At 42.7% G+C, this 21752-nt stretch overlaps 1 protein-coding gene across 3 annotated transcripts in view; it reads right to left on the bottom strand.

The window, feature by feature from the left end:
• Nucleotides 1-2613: 2613 nt before the first annotated feature.
• RBM28 (RNA binding motif protein 28) overlaps nucleotides 2614-21752 on the bottom strand; it is a 33670-nt gene continuing 14531 nt past the window's right edge. The window contains exons 11-19 of one of the 3 annotated variants that reach the window (XM_036328782.1): nucleotides 16832-16905; nucleotides 16115-16250; nucleotides 14273-14337; nucleotides 12372-12530; nucleotides 10200-10349; nucleotides 9790-9864; nucleotides 6906-7162; nucleotides 6223-6322; nucleotides 3900-4178 (exon numbers count right to left, since the gene is read on the bottom strand). In XM_036328782.1, the coding sequence (XP_036184675.1) occupies nucleotides 4044-4178; nucleotides 6223-6322; nucleotides 6906-7162; nucleotides 9790-9864; nucleotides 10200-10349; nucleotides 12372-12530; nucleotides 14273-14337; nucleotides 16115-16250; nucleotides 16832-16905 (1151 nt within the window). In that variant the 3' untranslated portion in view covers nucleotides 3900-4043. Of the gene's footprint in view, nucleotides 4179-6222; nucleotides 6323-6905; nucleotides 7163-9789; nucleotides 9865-10199; nucleotides 10350-12371; nucleotides 12531-14272; nucleotides 14338-16114; nucleotides 16251-16831; nucleotides 16906-21752 lie in introns of all 3 variants that reach the window. The other 2 variants (XM_036328780.1, XM_036328781.1) reach the window with 2 other exon arrangements.

Here is a 21752-nt window from a genome sequence, read left to right as displayed (position 1 = left end):
GGGAGTTCTTCAAAACGACCTAGTAGCCAAAAAACACAAAAACAAAACACCCCGCAAAGCAACAACCAGCACACAAACCTTAAGATTCTTTATTTAAAGAAAATATGCCTGAGCCAGGCTACTGAGTAACCAAACAGGAAAATACTACTGAAACTTGACAGTTTTTTCTGAAGGCCTTCAGTCTCGGATGCTAACAAAAATGTTAGTTATTGGTGTTTTTTAACCAGTCTGGACCTCCACCTTCATGTTTAATTCAGAAAACTCCATTTTATGAAACTTATGGCTCTAAAGCAAGTAAGCAAGCAAAGCTCTCGTTGCATTAGTGTTCCCGGCAAGGTAAATGGAGCTGCCCAGATAACACAGTCAGGTGTGCCAAAGGAGGATACCACACAAGGAACCTGGTTTGTTGAGGATCAGGTGGATAATTTGTCCTATCACTTTTTTTTTAAATCCTCACCTGAGCATATGTTTTTATTGATTTTAGAGAGGAAAGGGGAGAAAAGAGAGAAAAACATCCATCGGTTCCTCCTGTATCGTACGTGCTCTGACCAGGAATCGAACCCACAACCTCTTGGTATACAGAACGACCTCCAATCAACCGCACCACCTGGCCAGGCCTGTCCTGTCATTATTTTAGAAGAACTGTGCAATCCCTTTCCAGGCAGTTGAATGTGTCAAGCATCCTGGGTTGCTAAAGCTGACAGAAGAAATATCTAAATCTAAGAAAACCTGGTGAAGTTATCTGCACGAACACTGATTTTCACCTATCCTGCATGTTAAGATGTGTTTTTGAATGTTGATCCATAGATATCTGTATGTTAGGGGAAAAGTGTCTGGTGAGCAGGCAGAGTTGGCCAAGGGAAAACAGGTCAGCTGGCAGGCAGGCTGTGAAAATTCCGTGTGTAGCCTTAACAAAGCAGCGTACTCCCTCCACAGTGGACAGACTTGGGAACGATGTATTGTCAAGTTATTGCAGGAACAGTCCAAACTCCCAGGTCACACTGTCTCAAGGTGACTGGAGATAAAGCCCCTGTCTAGTTCTCTGTTGAATCCATCTTTAAACCAATTAAGGGCATTGTGGAGCATTCATTCATTTCCCAAGGCAGTGCAGTGAAAGAGCCATATCCCTGGGTCAGCAATAGTTCTGAAGAAAGCAGCATTTATTACAGCACAGGCTGGACCAAGGAATGAAGAACTTTGGGCTATATTTAACCCTTTCTCTGGCCTACTGAGTACTGTTTCTGCCTTTGCCCCCCTTATTTTTTCATTCAAAAAAAATGTTTACTCAATACCTTCTATGTGCCAGGCTCAATTCTAGGTGCTGTCTACATGACTGAACAAGAGAGATCAAGTTCCTCTCACAATTTTATGTATTACTATTTGTAATACTTTAAACAATAAAATAAAATTTTTAAAAAAATGAAAAAGGAAAATTTCCCCCGGCCAAGAAAATAATGGCTCTGAGGTGGAAAAAGGTCGCATGAACTGAAGGCAGGCCTGTGTGGCCAAAAATGAATATAAGGTCAAGAGTGGATAAAAATGAGGTAGGGGAGGGGACAGAGGCTAGAGAACCTAGGGCATTGCATGCTTTGGGGGAAAATTGAAATTTCAATCACAAGAATAAATGAATGGATAAAGAAAATATGATGTGTAACTATAATAATAAAAGGTAATATGCTAATTAGACCAGACGTCCTTCTGGATGACCTTCCAGATGAAGCCCGGGTCCCAGGTGCCAGAGGGAAGCCAGTGCCAGCAGCCAAGGGAAGGAAGGCCTAGTCTTGCATGAATTTCGTGCATCAGGCCTCTAGTATATATTCATCCATGAAAAAGAATGAAATGTTGCTATCTGTGACAACATGGATGGACCTTGCTAAGTCAAATAAGTCAGAGAAAAACAAATACAATATGATCTCACTTATATGTAGAATCTTAAAGAAATAAACAAGAAAACCCAAGTTCATAGGTATAGAGAACAGATTAGTAGTTGTGGGGGGAGGGTGATGCATGAAAGGTGTGAAGTGAATAAAAAGATACAAACTTCCAGTTATAAAAGAAATTAGTGGGGATGTAATAATGTATGTCAATTACACCTCAATTTTTTAAAAAGTGAGATGAAAACCACTGGAGGGTTTAAACAGAAGCTAAGCCGTCTCAACCATGGCACAGACTTAATGAAGACCAATTATATGAAGGAAACTACATAGAGCAGCAGTCACCCACTGGTGGTCCGTGAGGTCTGAGAGGTTGGCGACCGCTGACATAGAGAATGATCAGGTTTTCTCTTGAAAGGGGCCTCAGGGATTGGGGTGAGACATATCTGGGGCCAAACAATAATGAGCTGACTGATACTTACCACCTCCTTTAGCCCAGTCGCCTGGTACTGGAATCCCCTGGACAACATCATAGACTTACTACGCCCACACTTAGCTGTTCCAGAGCGGGGACTCATGCCCCATTGCAGGCCCCACCTGCATTACAGTTCTTCCTGATACTGAATCCAAATCTGATTCCTTGTGACTTTTACTCATCTGCCACTTACACCCTCCCAGGCTCTACCAACAGCTAATACACTGCAAGAATTCTCAAAGAGGTCAGTACCAGTTACAAATCTGACTTTTAACTTTTTATTACAGAAAGCTTCAAATGTTCACAAAAACAGAGAGAATAGAAAAACAAATCTTTATTTACCCATGACCAACTTCAATAACAACCAACTCATGATCAATTTAGTTTCCATCTGACATGTTTAATTCCTTGGCTAACTTCATTACATGTCTTACAGGTGTGGTCTGGTCTGAGAACTAGCAACTCACCGGAGACATCCCATTTCCACTAATACAGCCTAACAACAGTCCTGTTACATTGTGGTAGCCACATTGTTTCTCCAGTGCAAAATCAAATGCCTCACACTCTCCTACCAGAACGTGTGCAGTAAGAGAGAGAATTTATGATGTTCCCTGTGATTTCCATCCTATCAGATTCAGTTCATCTCTTCAGGTTATTATGACCCTTTTGGACCTCAACCCTCTAATATTCACTATCCCTCCCAGCTTTTGTGGCACCATAAATTCTGAAAAGTATTGGAAGTCATCTCTATCTTTACTGAGGTTAAATTGAGAAAGACTATGAACATGCATAAGAATGAATTAGAAAAAGAGTTTAGAGCTGGGAAGGATCACACAAAACCTTTAGTTGAACTCCTCATTCGATAGATGAAGAAACTAAGACTCAGAGAGTCTGTCTGGTTTAAGGCCATCCATTAGGTAAAGGCCGGTCAGGCTAGAGGCTAGGCCTCGAGCTCACTGCTCTGTCTGCCACCCCTTACCTCTCAAGTCCTCAGGCGGAGGCGTGTGATGATAGAAGATGCAGGTTATCACCAGCCAGGCCAGTGTCTGTGGACCACTGCAAACTGATTTTTTGTCGACTACCAGCAATAACCCACTCATCTGGCAAATAATTATCACATGTTGCTCTCTGCCAGACCCATTGCCCTCAATTACTTTCCAAGTTTCTCCCCTCCTCAGAGATTAGGTTGGAAATCATTTTTCTCTGCTCTGTTGTAATCAATTCCTGCAGTATGTAGGACTCTAAGTGAATTAGAGTGAGGGATTTTAAAAATGTTCATAAATAATAAAGGATTCACATATATCAGAAATAAGAGTCTGTTATTCAAAAAGCCACAAAATATCTTATCTAGAGAAGACACTTAAAATATACACCTTAAAAATTCAGCACTTAAGAATGCATTTTACAATTGTTTCCATTTGAGAAACAGAGTTAAAATGGATAATAATTATAAACACAACTTCACATAATAATCTGGATAATTAATGTGCAAGAAGCATCACAATGTTTCTCTGATATTTCTCTTTATGGTTAACAACCACACAAAGTCCAGATGAGCACAGCCCAGGAAGCCCCCCCAACAAAGTGGCAGTGTGTGGGGGGTTCTTCCCCTTAGGAAACAGCACTGGGGTGGGGAAGAGCCTGGGAGCCTCACCAAGAAACGCACAATCCAGCCTCTATCCAGCCCGCTGGCATCAACTGTCAAACCACTTGCTTCTCTTTGCGAGAGGCACTCCTTTAGAAGATCCCAATAATTTCTGCTTATATTGTTCGACCAGCTGGTTGAAGCGAATTTCTGTCTTATTTCCCTTAGCTTTTTTCTTAGGCACCTAGGAATGAAAGGTAAGAAAACAAAAGATAGTCAATTTCAAGCAGTAAATATCAGCTTACCCAAAGGCCACCCACGAGAAAAAATAAGTGTAGAGATCTTGTCCACCAAAAGAAGGGGACTTCCAGAGTGACCCTTGCAGAGAAAAAGCCTCAAAGAACACCCATTGGTAAGCAATCAGGCCAGGAATGCATAAGCCAGTGGTTCTCAACCTTGGCTGCACATCAGAATCACCTCGGAATCTTTTTAAAATCCTGATTTCTGGGCCTCATCCTCCAGAATGAGGTTGGGAACCACTGGCAAAGAGAACACCCTGCTCAGGTGTTCCGGAGGCCGCTCCAAAGGCTCACTTGCATCTCCTCAGAGGGGAGTCAGCCAGGTGTGGATGCTGTCCTTGCCCCTCCCTCACCAAGAACACTGCACACTAGATTTCAGAGACAGAGCTTCATCAGACAGTATGTAGAGGTTGAGACTTTCCAGACACAGACTTTTTGAGGATAATGGGAAACCAATGCTTCGTATACTCTTAAAAGAAAGGGAGTAAGGAAGGAGAAAGAAAGCTTGACCTCAAATTTCAAAAACTTAGGACTACTATTCTCTCCTAAATGGAAGTAGGGCTCTTTGGAAAAATGGCTAATGCCAGGACCAGGGAAGAAATATGTCAGATGAGCTGGGACGTCTGATTGTACTAGAAAGCAAGGACAATAACAAAGACAGGGCTATCTCACAAGGACTCAGGGGTCAACCTGGCAAAGTTTCTGCTGGCCTAACAGGTATGACTGCATTTGATGGAAACATATCAAGTACATAAAGACTCAGGAATTCATAATACTATAAAATCTTACTAGTCACCATAGGAGGCTGATAGGACACCAACTCATTATTCTGAAAACTGATAGAGAAAAAAAAAATCTAACATTTATCCTGTCTTTCCTATAGTATATCATGGTAACCAAAGAGTTGAAAAGTTTCTTTTTTTCTAGAATTCTACTAAAAAAAAAAAAAAAAAAAAAAAAAAAAAGCAAAGGATTGATAAAATTAGAAAATCACCATTCTGAACCCAAATTGAAATAATGGATTTATACAGCAATCCTCAATGGTGCTAAAACCATTAGGTGAGAGGTTGGTGGGGGACTTTACAAATGGAGGGATAAGGTAAACAATCCCCAAGCCTACTGATGAGTTTGAGCATCACCAAAAATGAGGCAACCAGACATTAGATGCCTTATGATGTGATGCAACAGAAAGCACACGGCATTACCTAAGAAATACTTCTGCCAAGAAAACTGAACTTGAATTTAATCAAACCTCTAGATATGGCTCCTAGTGTACAGACAATATGGGGTTTTATAGAAACAATTTAAATGACATCATAAGGAAGCAAAACAGCTAAACTTAAAATGTAACACATTCTAAAAGGCAAATGACCTGGTTTCTCCAACAAACTGAGAGCGTGGAAAAAAGGGGCTGACAAGGAAGACGGGATATTATTGGGGGAGGAGGGGGAGAATTTAGAGATATAAAACCAAATGTAATATGTAGACTTTGAATGCTGACTCATACCAACCAACTATAAAAAGATATTTTTGAGGCAATTGGGGACATTTCAATATGGGCTGTGTATTAGATGACATTGAGAGCTTCTTGTTACTCATTGGATGTGATCATAGCTGTGTGTGCGTGTGTGTGTGTGTGTCCCCTGATCAGTTGGAGATGCATTCTGAAGTATTTTTTTGAGCAATATACATTTCCCCATGAGGCACATTTACAAGTAAAGTAGAGTTTGCTTTAATGAACTGGGGGCAGGGAGCGTGTATGGAGGGCAGGTAAGACAGGATAACTGTTGAAGCACAGTAACTGGTATGTGGGGGTTTATTTTCTTATTCTCCCCACTTTTAGGACTGTGTGCCTCAATATCCACTAAAAAGCTGCAGTCCTGAATGTGGCTGCAATTTAGAAGCCCTTTTTTTGCCCAATTAATCAAGGTACAAAGCAACTGCCAGCCCAGCAGAGCATGTCATGCCGAAGCCTCGTGCCCCACTCACCTGCTTGGGAGGTGATTTCTGCTTCTCTTGCTTCCACTGGTTTATCTGGGGCTTTGGCTTTTTGGGAGGGAGAGACTTCACTTTGCCTTTGTCCCGCAACCTGAAACAATACAGTCACGGGTCACCCCGAGTTCTTCCTCTAATTGGCACTCCTGAGGTTCCCTCAGCCAGGAAGATAAAATGCCTTTCTTACACTGGCTTTTTCTAACCCATGACAAATCATTCTAAAAAGGGATATTGCAACAGAATGTCCTAAGGCTCAACATTTGTACATTTGGTTTTTGTTTTGGTTTAAAACCTCAAGAGAATCCCAAAAAAACTTCATTTATTTAACAAATATTTTTTGAAGATTAACTTCTGTTCATAGCACTAGTCTGTGGCCCCAAACAGAAACTGCAGGGGAACCTCAAGTCAGTGGGCCTCAGCTGGACAGGAGGAAGCTCTGCAAAAGAGGAGGAAAACGGTGTGAAAGCCCGCCCTGCGAGGCTCCTCTGAGGCCCCCTCTGCAGGTCCTGTTCTGGCTTCCATGTGGTCCAGGACTGACACCTCTGCTTGTGCTTTGGGACGGGCACAGCACTAAGCATCCCTGGCATCCAAACAAAAGCCACGAAGAGGAAAAGAGCTAAGCAAAAACAAACCCTCTCAGAAGCCATCACGGTCTATGCCGTCATCCTGCATCTCACCTCACTTTGGGTCCTCGGTGTGAGGGCAACGCCAGGACCTTTCTTCTCTTCTTCCCATCAGGTAGCTCCACCTGCTCCACTTCGGCCTTGGTCTGGAACCCTGCCCAGGAGACAGAGCCCGCCTTCCCCTTCTGCCCCGGAGGGGCCTTGCTTTGCTCCCGTGTGTGGTTTTGAGCTGCTTTCTGTTGCTGGTCTTCTCTAAGCTCCGGCTGCTCCTGTTGGGCCTCACCAGTTGTGGACTTGGATTTCATTTTTTGCTGCACAAAACAAGAGACCACCATCTGGTTTCTGGATGAGGTTATGTGCTGGAAACGCTCAGCACAAGAAGATTTTAGGTGAGCTTGGTGAAGAGAGAGGAATTCTTCCAACCAAAAGGTAAAGACTACAGGAAAGTGAATACAAGTGGTTCACAGGCCCTAATATAGTAACAAATGGTTACTGAGTAGAGGCACAAAATAAATACTTTCCTTTCCATATGCAGAAACAGGGGGAAAGTACATGCATGCACAAGACTCGAAAGTCAGTGGGGTAGAGGGAGGGAGGCTAGTAACATGAGAGAATTACTAAAGGTGAAATAATGGGAATACCAGAAGAAGAAAGAAAGGAACAGAAGAAATATTTGAAGTAATAAGGGCCGAGAATTTTCTGAAATGAATGACAGACACTAAACCGCAGATCCAGGGAGCTCAACAAATAACACAAGATAAATATCAAAATTTACACCCGGGCATATTATATCAAACTGCAGAAAATCAAAGATAAAGGGAAACTCTTAAAAGAAGCCAAGGAGGGGGGATCCCTTACCTACAGAGAAACAAAGATAGTATTACATTGGATTTCTTTTCAGAAACCATGTAAACAAGAAGAGAATAGCATAAAATATTTAAAGGGGTTTTTTTGGGGGGGTGGGGGGGTGGGGGGGGGGGAGAAGGCACTAACCTTCTGTATCCAGTGTAATTATCCCTCAAAAGAGAAGGAGAAATAAAGAAATTTCTTAGACAGCCCTGGCTGGATGGCTCAGTTGGTTAGAGCATCTTCCCATACACCAAAAAGATTGTGGGATCGATTCCCAGTCAGGGCACATACCTACGTTGTGAGTTCAATCCCTGGTCGGGGTATATATGGGAGGCAACTAATGAATGTTTCTCTCCCTCTAAAAAATCAATAAAGCCCAGCCGGTATGGCTCAGTAGTTGAACATCAACCTATGAACCAGGAGGTCACAGTTCAATTCCAGGTCAAGGCACATGCCTAGGTTGTGGACTTGATCCCCTATGTAGGGTGTGCAGGAGGCAGCCGATCAATGATTCTCTCTCATCATTGATGTTTCTATCTCTCTCTCCCTCTGCCTTCCTCTCTGAAATCAATAAAAATGTGTTTTTTTTTAAAAAAAAGGGAAAAACATTAGAGAAGGAATAAATCAAGATTTAAAAAAGATGCTTAAAAAAAAGATGCTATGAGAAGTAAGGCATCAAATATGGTACATATTTATGTTGCACTAAAGTGGAAAAAGAAAATGAAGTTTCACATGAAATCAATGTCGTATTGTTTTGTCCTTTCACTTTAAAAGTTGAGATAGGTACATTGATACACAAAGATCTATTATATAATGTTATATGCCATCTCTGCTTCTAAGTGGTAAGGGTACACACAGATGGGAAGAATAGTGTCTACCTTTCAGGACTCACAGCCTAATGGAGATAAGAGACACAACTAAAGTAGCTTCAGAATCACCTCCTGAAACAATGGCTTAAGGCAGTAAATAAACCTAGAAGTAAAAAGTTGCCTTGAACAAGAACCAGATCACAGGTTTTCAACCCAGGGCATTGTGTCAAGCACTGAACCTACTCCTCTACTGGTCATGCTCACACTACCCACCACAAAAACTGCAAATGTCTGATACATATGCCAGCTAGGGTATAACAGCGAGGTCAGCTGTAAGAGCTTTGGCATCAAGAATAGTCTGATCCTATGTTGGGGGGGAATGGGTACGAGAGTATTGACTGTGCGCTGACCACGCACATTGGAGACAACTTACATTTATTAACTCATTTAATCCTCATCAGCCATGTGCGGTGGATATTATCAACCCCATTTTACAAACTAGAAAATGAAGCCGACAGAGGTAATGGCCTGCCAAGGAACTCGGCAAGCAGCAGAGGCTGAGTATGAACGTAATAAGTATTCCCGTTCCCCAAGTCCCTGTTCTTTTCTCTATGCCACACTAGATTAAAAGCAGTACTAAAACTATCAGGCATCACATTTCTGGAGCTATCTAAGAAGAAAAATCAATTATGAAAGAGACCGCTGAAATCTACAGGTGTGCACAACTTTAATTGTGGCCATTAATTCTGACATGGACCATCACCAAGCACTGCACGAGTCGCTGCCTGGGCGTGTACCAGGCTGCTTCATATGAATACTTATGTCCATACTCAGCCTCTGCTGCTTGCTGAGTTCCTTGGCAGGTTATTACCTCTGTCGGCTTCATTTCCTAGTTTGTAAGATGGGGTTGATAATGTCCACCGGACATGGCTGATGAGGATTAAATGAGTTCATACATGTAAGTTGTCTCGCATGTGCGTAATCAGCACACAGTCTTCTCTCCTTCCTCTCCCTTCTACGGGGCTCTCACAGACAGGCCAGCAGAGGAGGTAGCCTAGAGAGTGCTGGGGGACGGTGAGTAAAGGGTAACACAGGACCTACTGAGGTAGAGTCCCATTTCAAGGGGGCAGATCACAAACTGAACAATACAGAAGTTTAGATATAGCCTTTAAAAGCTGTTTTAACTGAAGTGTACACTTAAAAACAGCAGGTTGTATGTTATGTGTTATGAACAACAATTAAAAAATAACAAAAACAGAAAAAACATTTCAGTTCTGTACCTGGCTGCGCTGGATCCTCAGTTCCTTTATTTTAAGCTTCCTTCGATCTTCCAAAGAGAACTCCACTATTGGTCTCTGTGTCAGAGGAGACAGAATGTCATTCATTCGATTTCTTAATCTCTGAGTGCAATGAGCTGAGTTGTCTCCCACCACTGCCCTCTTTTCTGCAAGTCAGAGGTGGCTGCTCACTTAACTCTACTTACAGGTAAGGGGCCGTAGTGTAAGTAGTCTACACAATTTAGAGTTCCTGCCAATCATCTTATTACCTGAATCACTGCTCATTGCCTCCATCGACTTGCTACTCTTTCCCATCACTCAAATGTCTGAGAGAGCACTGGACACAAAGGAGAGGAATGGTTTTCTGTAAAAGGTCCTCAGGGGAACAGCTCTCCCCACAGAATGAGGCTCACCTTCTGAGGCCCATAGATTTCTGGGTTGTTGTTGATGTGGCGTAGGGCAGTCAGGGCATGCTCGTGCTCCTGGAACTCTGCAAAGGCGTAGCCCAGGGACTGACCCTTAATTTTCCCATAAACTCCTTTGAGGTCTCGCATCACCTTACACTATGAGTAGAACAAGAAAAAGAATCAGTAATTACAGGAGGAGGGCCTTAACAGATTCAATTCTTGGGACAGATTCTTCAGCTAGATCACCACAAGAGTTGTACTAAAGTAACACTGTGACTGTCTGTTTTATTAGAATACAGCTACTGAGAGCACAAAGCAAATTAAATAGGTATTTTCATGCTTTCTAGGGGTTTACAGACATCGACACTGACCTACAAATAAGCATGCATATAAAATCGACTCTCCAAGAAGAAATTATAATAACTAACTACTAACAATACATACAAGTTGAGAGGTCCATGGTACCTGAAGTTGTATATTAAGTTATCACTGAGGATAAAATGTAGTGCTAGAGCTCATCATTGTAGAAACCACTCAGAAATTACTGCCCTGGCCGGTTTGGCTCAGTGGATAGAGCGTCAGCCTGCGGACTGAAGGGTCCAGGGTTCGATTCCGGTCAAGGGCATATGCCGGGGTTGCGGATTCGATCCCCAGTGGGGGGTGTGCAGGAGGCAGCTGATCAATGATTATCATCATTGATGTTTCTCTCTCTCTCTCTCTCCCTCCCTTCCTCTCTGAAATCAATAAAAATATATTTTAAAAAAAGAAAAGAAATTACTAAAGAAGGGAAGGAAGAAAGCCTGATGGCTTTAGATAAGGCATTTCAGGCATGGGGAGAAGCCTGCACCACATGCAGTCTCAGAAATACAAAAAGCAGCTTCAGCAGTCTTTGCTGGGCACTCAGATTCTCCCTGATGTGGCCTTTCCCTAAATCCTTAAGCTGAATGTAATAGGCATCCTGGGGCACTGAGATACAGCAAGGAATCTTGGGAAAACTGATCATTCACATTCTATTACTCGAAGAAGCTGGGCATTAGGTCTAGGCATTAGGACCACTTGGATGCTCATTTGGTGTATGTCCAGTATCTACTCTGTGCCGTGCACTATAGGGAAATCAAGAAAAGCATAGAATGAGGTTCCTGTCCTCAAGAAGCTTACTCTCTTGCTGAGACACTATACTCACACATATGAAAGAATTAAAGAAAAAAACTCAATACAATGCAGATATTGTAAAACACGTAAGTTTCTCTAAATGACAGGTTTTAAATGTGCAGACACTTAAGTGTTGTGGATGTTGATATGAGGAATTACACAACTGACCCCTATACCAGTAACACTTTGAACAGTTTTACCAAGAGTGGCATGTTCACATTCTCTCACGTAATTCCCCAAATACCAATACCATACATTTTGGTGAGGCTCTCAGGGATTAGGAAAAGTTATGGGGATGAAACAGAGCACAGAAGATTCATAACACTGGCTATGTTACTTTTTCAGGAAATACTGATCGACAGATTACTATGTGCCAGGTGCTATGCCAAGCATTAGAAACAATGAGATGACACCTGCCCTAAAAGAGCTCAGTTTGGTTGGAGAAATGACTGATAAACAATTGGAGGACAGCGTAATAGTAAGCACTATGACACAGGGATGCAAGCCGCCATGGGGGAAACGGGAAGCAGAAAGGCTTCTGTTCTCCGTGTCTAACCGTGTCAGTGTGAACAGTGTTTGTCTAGCACAGCTGCTGAAGACCTGTGCAGCTCCCTGTGCTCACCACAGGGCACTGAGGACTCTCACCATGGGCTGGGAGCCTAAAGGACAGCAAAATGCTCTTCTAAAGAGCAAAGCACACAGGTGATTTTCTCTGCAAGAAAATTAACATTACAGCACCTGGCATAATGCTGAGCACACAGCGGGCATTCAATAAGTGCTTGCTAAAGTACTTCACTAGGGCAGAGACTTCCTCACATTCTACTGCAATCTGGTCAGATGTGAAAGGCAGTTCTTAGAAAAAAGGCAAAAAAAAAAAAAAAAAGGCACGAAAACTGCCAAAGTCTGCCCTGTCTACTGACAATGTGTCCAGAAGAAAATGTGTCAATCTGCTAGCACCACAGCCTGAAAATAAATGCTCCATCTGACCCAGGACCAAAGTTCTGAGTGGACAGGGCCAACTCTCACCTCCTTGATGCGCACTCCCTTCTCCCCTCTAGTGGCATTCAGCAGCAACTTTCTGAGCTGTTTGTCATCCACGGCCTTGGGGAGATTGTGCAGGCAGAGCCTGGTGCGGGAGACAAAGATATTCTGGTCCTTCAGTTTCTGATGCTTCAGTAGCTCAAACTGAAAGAACAAAAAACTGTTAGCAATCTAATCCACCCTTTAAAAATGCAGGCTCACAGTTCTACAAGAGGAAAGAACCACGACCCCATCCAATAACTATGCCCATAGAGAAAAGGAGGGAAATCACCCTCCCTGCAGCTGTACGGTCCCAGCACAGGGAAAGAAAGGATCAGGAGGCAAGATGGTGGGCACGTGGGACAGTCATGGATGGCCTCAGACTGAATTCGAAATCCAGCCCTAACTGGAGAAGTTACACGAAATTTTTTAAGCCACAATATTTTCACCTACAAAGTGGAACTGTAGATCAAAATACTAGTATAATGTCAATTTCTCAGCAGTGATGCAAGGCCAAAATGGGGAGATATACATAAAATCCTGACCTCAAAACTTGGCCCAGAGTAAATAATAAATAATGCTGTAGTTAACATTTATGCCCAGTCCTGATCTACCCACCAACTCAAACTATTAGTCTTTCCAAAAATAATAGAATTTCTTTAAAGAATACTTGAGAGAATGCTGTCTTGTCTCTACTCTGCCACCTTTAGGCAAAGGAATATCCATGACCACAGAAATGAATTCTGCTTCTAGAGCATCAGCTTCTACTATGCTGCACAAAACACTGGCCCAGGGCAGCCTGTCTCAAAGATGAAAGATGACATTCTTCTCCTGATTTTTTTTTTAAATTAGAAAAATTAGCAGAAAAAAGGTTCAAATTACATTTTTTCTTTCAAGTCTTGTCATTCCTGTTGCTCCTTATTTGGCAAAGGTTCTAACAAATCACAAAATAAATGGATGCTCTGGAAATGAACGGTAAAGGGATATTTGAAGAGGCCCAAGTTCAAAAGTCTGATTTTTCTTCCAGGAAAAGCTGTGCCTGCTGTGAATTATAATGCATATACTCTATGAGCTTTTTGCTAGAAAAATTCATCTAAGAGAAAATTAAATGTGTCACTATTGCAATGTGATCAGAAAAGGGTATACAATGCCAATCAAATACCATCATTTCCAGATGCTCACTAACAAAAAAGGTTGAGAACACTAGTCTAGAAAGGAAACTACACAAAAGACACACTACCTCTTCCTGTTGTTATATTCTCATCTCTGTCCATCACCTTCTGCACTTTCAGGTTCCACAGCTAATTCTAGGTTGGCTTAGCTCTCTGAAAGTAAGTTATGTGGGCAAAAGTAAAAGATACTGGGAACTAACATTACCAAGCAGCAGAGGGATTTAAGGGCATCAGTCAGCAGTAGAAACTCTCAAAACATGGAGCTTTCCAAAAATGACTGTATAATCTGGAGGCCTCCTCCTCCTCTTCCCCAAAACGGACATCTTAACTATCTCAAGACCCACATCTACCTTCTTCCCTACTGATTCCAGCCTACTCGGAACTTCCTTTCTTATGTTATCCTGCATTTACACTGACACCTAATTATACACAGCCCTAGCCTCTAAGTGTCTACTCCATGATCTCTAGGCATATTATTCAGCAGACATTACTGCTGAGCATTAAGAAAATAAAAATAAGATCCAGTTCTTCTAATGGCATATAATGGTGAGCTAATGTTATGATAACTTTGGGTTATTTGCTGTTTCACCTGCGTGCTTTTTTCTAACAATAGTGTAAGTATGGCCTGTTACCAAAACTTGGCTCTTGAATAAACTCCTCTACCATACAATAACTATTACTTATTGATTTATAATAAGTCATGTCGAATCGAAGGGTGGTACCTAACCTACTCACCCGTTCTCTTTTGGCCATATCAGCCGCGCTCACACCCTCTGCAGCCTTCGTCCCAGCACGAATCACTGCAGAAAGAGGGAAAAAGGCCAAGACATCAGCAAGGGAATGTTCACTGAGCAACAAGAGGAATGTGATTTGAATGATGCAAGCTCTTTGTACAGGGCCCAGAGGACTCTGCTGGCCAGGACACAGAGGCATTTGGGTAGGGCCAGAAATAGGCTACAGGGCTAACTTTTTAGCTCAGAGCTGCTCTCAAGGACTAATACTTTGAATCAGCGGTTGCCAACCTTTCAGACCTCACGGACCACCAGTGGTCCACGGACCACCGGTTGGCAACTGCTGCTCTGAATAGTTTGTAATTTCATTCCTCTTCTCCTTCTCTCCCTTATATGCCCAACACCAGCTGGAAAGGCCTAAAGGAAGTTCTGAAAATAAGTACATTTTAAGCATTTGGATGCAAAACTGCTCCACCTATACCCTGGCCCTTGGAATTTCACTGCTCATGTACTAGGGGATCATTACTAAGTGGTGAAATAAGCCAGCCCAGAAAACAGCCAAATCACCATAGAGAGGCCTAGTCTCGAAGGCTAATGGCCTAACATTACCAGTCCTCGCTGGGCAGTTGTGTAGCAGGTGGGCTGACAAATACTGTATGACCTAGAGCAGTGATGGCGAACCTATGACATGCGTGTCAGAGGTGACACGCGAACTCATTTTTTTGATTGATTTTTCTTTGTTAAATGGCATTTAAACATATAAAATAAATATCAAAAATGTAAGTCTTTGTTTTACTATAGTTGCAAATATCAAAAAATTCCTATATGTGACACGGCACCAGAGTCAATTTAGGGTTTTTCAAAACGCTGACACGCTCAGCTCAAAACGTTCGCCATCACTGACCTAGAGGGAGGGATTCTCTTTTTTTTAATTAAAGCTAATTTCTGATTATCTTTTTGGCATTAAGAGAAAGGCACTCTGCACATTTTAAATCCAAAGAGTAATTTTAGTTGTGATTTTCACTCTTTCAGAAAACCTCTTATTATATAAATCTCCCAGCCAGCGTGGCTCAGTGGTTAAGCATCTACCTAAGAACCAGGAGGTCACGGTTCTATTCCCGGTCAGGGCACATGCCCAGGTTGTGGGCTCGATCCCCAGTGTGGGGTGTGCAGAAGGCAACTGATCAATGATTCTCTCTCATCATCGATGCTTCTCTCTCTCTCTCCTTCTTCCTTCCTCTCTGAAATAAATAAAAATATATGTTTAAAAAAAGAAATGATGACAAGAAGCAAAGGTAATTTGAGTTTTTCCTCCCTCTTTGCCCTGCCAATCTCCGATGAAAAGATCTAAAGGCCAGCAGGCAGAAAAGACGAGACTGGCTCATCTACAAACTGGGTGAATGTTTCCAAACAGAAAGCCACATCTAATGAAGTGAAATAATAATATAACACTAATGCCCTGGCCAGTGTGGCTCAGTTGGTTGGAGCATCATCCCATGCACCGGAAGGTCACCAGTTCAATTCCTGGTTAGGGCACATACCTAGGTTGTAGGTTTAATCCCCAGTCAGGGTACGTACAGAAGGCAACCTATCAATGTATCTCTCTTACATTGGTTTCTCTCTTTTTCTTTCTCCCCTCCTCCCTCTCTAAAATTAAAAAAAAAAAAAATTTTTTTTTTAAAACAGAAACAAAAAACATTAAAATAATAATAAAAAACACTGCTAATGAGGGAATTTGGGGTTTTAATGTGAAACATGCCCTCAAACATAAATATTGCTGGGTCACTGTCACAGCACAGGGCCAGCTTCTCAGAGGCCTGGTTTACGTCTCCTATCCACTACTCACAGCCTTCTCGGGCCAGGTAGAGGTTCCGGGTTCCGGTCGGCTTCTTCACCTTCTTTGTCCGGAGCTTTGCAGCCTCATCACGGGTCACTGCCAAGTCAACCTTGAGTTGCCGGCCATCCAATTTCAGCCCGCCACCCTGTAAAAGATTGCAACCCTGTCTCTTAAAACACATAAGTAAAAACTAAGGAACTGACAAGAAACAGCAAAGAAAGGGAAACAGCAGTCACCAATTAAGCTATGGAACCCAACCCCAATATATTTTGGCCCAGCTAACAGTATTTACTATAGCAGTGCAAAAGGCCATGTGTGTTTAGGGCAGCCAGGACTAAATAATTTATTTTATGGGAGATGATTAGGCCCAAAGTAGGCCCAAACTGAGGGAACTGATCTGTAAATAAGCAAATTTTTAGTAATCTAAAGAAAGCTAATGAAATGGTAGTGTTATCTCTACTCAAGAAAATTTAACAGACAATGGCAATACAATTATACTAGCCTTATATAACCCTATAGGGCTGATGTAAGGACTAAATAAGAAAATGCATGTGCCTATCTAATGAGCGTGCCTACGAGACACTAAGTGCCCAATAAATGTAAGCTTGACTATTATTGCATTATTGACAACATAATAATAATGATGATGCTTTGCATAAACAGCAGGTGTTGCCCCTAGGAGCCACTATTGCCTGGGTTACAGGGTAAAGGAAATGTCTTCCTTACCTCGGTCTCTGGAGAAGCAGCTGCAAGGCATTTCTGAGCTGCTTCTTGAGTCATGAACTGAGCAAATGCACAACCTGTACAGAGAGACAAAATTCAAGTGAGAATGTTAAACTCCCATGGACCACCAAGAGGCCAAAGACAACACACAAATGGTGGGCGGCTGACACAAGTGGAAGGGGTGGTAGCATCCTTTTGTTAAATACCGTTGAGACAGGCGCTGTCGGGTACTGAAAAAATAGCACAACTGTTCGCAACGAAATTTTATTATTTCCTTCATCTTTTCCAATACTCCTTGAACTTTAGTCTTACCATCTCTCTCCTTAGTAACAAATATCCACAAGAAATGCTGGAGAAATTCCAGCCTAACATTTTATCCAGCATCACTTACTGCATGCCTATTAGAAGATTTAAAAAATGAGGCAGCGACCACTTAACCCTGAAATTAATTACAGATCTCACTGTCATCATTGTTACTTGGGAGGCATTAGGTATGGGGACACCTGCCTCGTGGAGTAAAAGGCTCAGGCCTCTATCAAATGAATACAGCAGTGAACCAGAAACCCATGAGCTCAATTCTCAACTCACAGTCCAGAATTTCTCACTGGTTAGACGCAGGGCCAATTAGCCCATCCTAATTTCTGTTATTGACATTAAAAAAACCACAACCTTATTTTAAATATAAGTTTCATAATATTGTGTTAGTATTCCCCACTGGGGGAGTGATGTTTTGTCCCCAATAAGAATAAATGGCATAAGAAAGGGTGAAATAGCGCCAGTTGCAACAACATGGATGGACCCTGAGAATATTATGCTAAATGAAATAAGTCAGTCAGAAAAAGCTAGATGATTTCACTCATTGATGGGAGAAGGGTGTCCTAATATAGGTGACAGGACAAGATTTTACTTTGGGTGGTGGGCACATGGTACAATATACAGATCTTGTAACACAAAAACCCACACCTGAAACCTATGTGTTCGTGTTGACCATGTCTCCCCAATCAATTTAATAAATAAATTTTTTTTAAAAAAAATTAATGGCAGCAGACTCACTAAGAGAACACATGGGCAGGTCAACCCAAGGGTCACCATCTAGTGAGATCTTTCCTGCCTCCTCCAGGCAGAGCCAAGTGTCCCACCCTGCCGGTCCTTCACTCACATCTCTATTTATAGCCCCATTCAGATGGCATCTTCACAAAAAGACTAGGTGCTTGAGGAATAAGGGCCATGTTTCTTGACTGTTCCCATATCCCTAGCACTACCATAATGCCCGGCATTAATAAATACTCCATATGAAGAAACAAATACAGAAATATGGGGAGGAGCCCTGGCCGGTTTGGCTCAGTGGATAGAGCCTGCGGACTCAAGGGTCCCAGGTTCGATTTCCGTCAAGGGCATGTACCTTGGTTGCGGGCACATCCCCAGTAGGGGGTGTGCAGGAGGCAGCTCATCGATGTTTCTCTCTCATCGATGTTTCTGACTCTCTATTCCTCTCCCCTCCTCTCTGTAAAAAATCAATAAAATACATTAAAAAAAAAACAAAGAAATATGGGGAGGAAATGTTTCTAATAGGCAGATTATCCTATTTGTCCAATATGAAAAAAATGGGTATTTCTCTCTGAATGGGTAGGAATTTTATCATTGGAATTTCCAGGGTCAGTATTAAATTCAGTCTTAACACTTCCCTAAAAGTCTGCAGATAATATTCAGCTCTTCCAGGCAGTGAAATGGCTTGCTGATGGGATAAACTGGAGGACGAGGCCAAGGCTGTATGAGTGAGTAGGCAGAAAAAGCGCCAGAAAAATTTAATTATGAGCTAGGGAAAGACATGCATTAACAAAAAATAATGAAAAATATACTTAAGATCATTAACTCTCAACTAAAATTAACAGACCAAGGTAGAAAGTGAAGCAAGCCAATTGTAGACTACATTCTGAAAATATCAACCCAATACAGCACACACTCAAAAAGGGACAAAAGACATCACACTAAAGCAATATCTTACCATACTTGAAACATTCTATGCAATTCCAGTTGCTCATTTTTAGAAAAACATACTGGAAATGGAGAAGTATAATTGAATATCAGAGCTTAAGGCACCTTAAGTGATTACTCTAGCTGAACACACTAATTTTACAGATAAGAAACGAAAGTCCACAGTGGTTAAATGATTTGCCAAAAATCACCCAGCTGGGCTATGATCTAGCTGGGATTAGATCCCGAATCTCCAGGAAGCAGTTCCATCTTCTTTCCATCATAAGGCCTCGTGTACATCTTTTTTAACCAAGTAAAACCCAAAAATGCTCAGATCTCATCAGTTTGGAAAATAAGATGATTTAAAAAGTAGGTTAACAATCCATGGATAGGCTCCAGGGAGCCCACAAACTCTCAGAAGTGGCCTTTTTCTGAGGAGATGGTTCATAGCTTTTGGTAGAATGCAAAGGAATCAAGAATCAGAATGAATTAAGAATTCACTGCCCATCCAGTGTGGCTGTTATTGATCATTGACCTATGAACCAGGAGGTCACAGTTCACATGCCCGGTTGCAGGCTCAATCCCCAGTAGGGGGCGTGCAGGAGGAAGGTGATTGATGATTCTCTCTCATCATTGATGTTTCTATCTCTCTCTCCCTCTCCCTTTTTTTCTGAAATCAATAATATCTATCTATCTATCTATCTATCTATCTATCTATCTATCTATACTAGAGGCCCGGTGCACAAAAATTTGTGCACTCAGGGTAGGGGGTCCCTCAGCCCGGCCTGTGCCCTCTCACAGTCTGGGACCCCTCGGGGGTGACCACTTGCTGGCTTTGGCCTGCTCCCCAGGTGATTGGGCCTAAGCTGGCAATCAGACATCCCTCTGGCAGTCCGGCAGCCTGCGGGGGATGCCCACTTGCCAGCAGGGAGCAGGCCTAAACTGCAGTCGGACATCCTTAGCGCTGCTGAGGAGGCAGGAGAGGCTCCCACCACCACCGCTGTACTGGCAGCCATCAGCCTGGCTTGTGGCTGAGCAGAGCTCCCCGCTGTGAGAGCTACTGACCACCAGAGGGCAACTCCTGCATTGAGCATCTGCCCCCTGGTGGTCAGTGTGTGTCATAGTGACTAGTCATTCCCAGTCTTTCTGCTGTTAGGGTCAGTTTGCATATTACCCTTTCACTATATAGGATAGAGGCCTGGTGCATGGGTGGGGGCCGGCTGGTTTGCCCTGAAGGGTGATCCAGATGAGGGTGAGGGTCCCGCTTGGGTGCCTGGCCAGCCTGGATGACGGGCCAATGGCTGTTTGCAGCTAGTCACACTCCCTTCAGGGTGGGGGTCCCCACTGGGGTGCCTGGCCAGTCTGGGTGAGGGGCTGAGGGCCGTTTTCAGGCTGGTGGGTGACTGAAGCTCCCAGCCTCTTTTTTTTTTTAATTCTGGGATTTATTTACCTTCTATAGCTGTCACTGGAGCTGAGAGCCGGCTGCAGCTCTGAGGCCGTGGCTGGCTGAAAGCTGGTATCTGGGTTTGTTTAGCTTCTATAATTGAAACTCTGTTGTCATCATTGGCGCTCTAAGCTCTGAGCCTGCTGGCATTGAAAGAAGGTTTCTGGGTTTGTTTAGCTTCTATAATTGCAACATTGTTGCATCTGGAGCTCAGAGCTGGGCTGCGGCAGGCGGGGAACCTTGGCTTCCTCTGTCACTGGAGCAAGCAAGCCTCATGTTCGCTTCAAGCTGCCTGGCTGCCGGCCGCCATCTTGGTTGGCAGTTAATTTGCATATCACCCTCATTAGCCAATGGGAAGCGTAATGGAGGTATGATTAATTACCATGTTTGTCTATTATTAGATAGGATTTTTTTTTAAATGCCCTAGCCAGTTTTTCTCAGTGGTTAGAGCACCAGCCCTTGGACCAAAGGGTCATGGGTTCAATTCCAATCAAGGGCATGTCCCTCATTTGTGGGTTCAATACTCAGCCCTGTTCTGGATGTGTGCAGGAGGCAACCAACCAATCTTTCTCACTCTCTTTCTTTTCTCTTCCCTCCCTCTCCCTTCCCTTCTACTCTGTCTAAAAATCAATGGAAAAAATCCTCAGGTGAGGATTAAAAAGAAAAGAGAGAGCGCCCTAGCCAGATAGAGCATTGGCCCATGGAATGAAGAGTCCAGGGTTCCAATCTAGTCAATCACATGTACCTTGGTTTCAGGCCTGGTTGGGGCATGTGCAGGGGGCAACCAATCCATGTATCTCTCATATCGATGTTTCTCTCTCTCTCTGTCTCCCCCCCCTCTCTTTAAGAATCAATGGAGCCCTAGCCGGTTTGACTCAGTGGACAGAGTGTTGGCCTGTGGACTGAAGGGTCCCAGGTTCGATTCTGGCCAAGGGCACATGCCCGGGTTGCGGGCTCAATCCCCAGTGTGGGGCAGCAGAAGGCAGCCAATCAATGATTCTCTATCATCACTGATGTTTCTCTCTCTCCCTCTCCCTTTCTCTCTGAAATCAATAAAAATATATTTTAAAAAATCAATGAGAAATATCCTTGGGTGAGAAGTAACAACAAAAAAACCACATTAAAAAAAGAATTGCTTTAGAAGAATGACTGCAATTGATGAAATCAAAGATTATGAAAAGTAATATACTGAAATGAGGAATGGTCAACCCTGGAATCTCAAATAAATAGCTTTAAGAAAAAAAATCTACAGCAGAACCCTTCTTACATAGGTTTTCTTTCTTTCTGTTACCACTGCGACAAAGTTTCTATCATCTTCCATCGCTAAGAAACGCAACTAAAAAGATCCCAGTAATGTCAAGCAATGTGGAATAATTAATACCCATGAGATGTTATCACATTTGAAATTCAAAGAACAACAAATGGAATTCATTACCCTAAAGTAAATAAGGGCTTAAAAAGCTTAGACAAAATTATGGCTGGCAGGTGCATGAAATATGCTGCATG

This window comes from Myotis myotis, unplaced genomic scaffold (genome assembly GCF_014108235.1).
Source record: "Myotis myotis isolate mMyoMyo1 unplaced genomic scaffold, mMyoMyo1.p scaffold_m19_p_11, whole genome shotgun sequence".
Lineage (NCBI taxonomy): Eukaryota > Metazoa > Chordata > Mammalia > Chiroptera > Vespertilionidae > Myotis > Myotis myotis.
The sequence above is the reverse complement of the archived record's forward strand: the minus strand, read 5'-3'. Positions and strand labels throughout refer to the sequence as shown.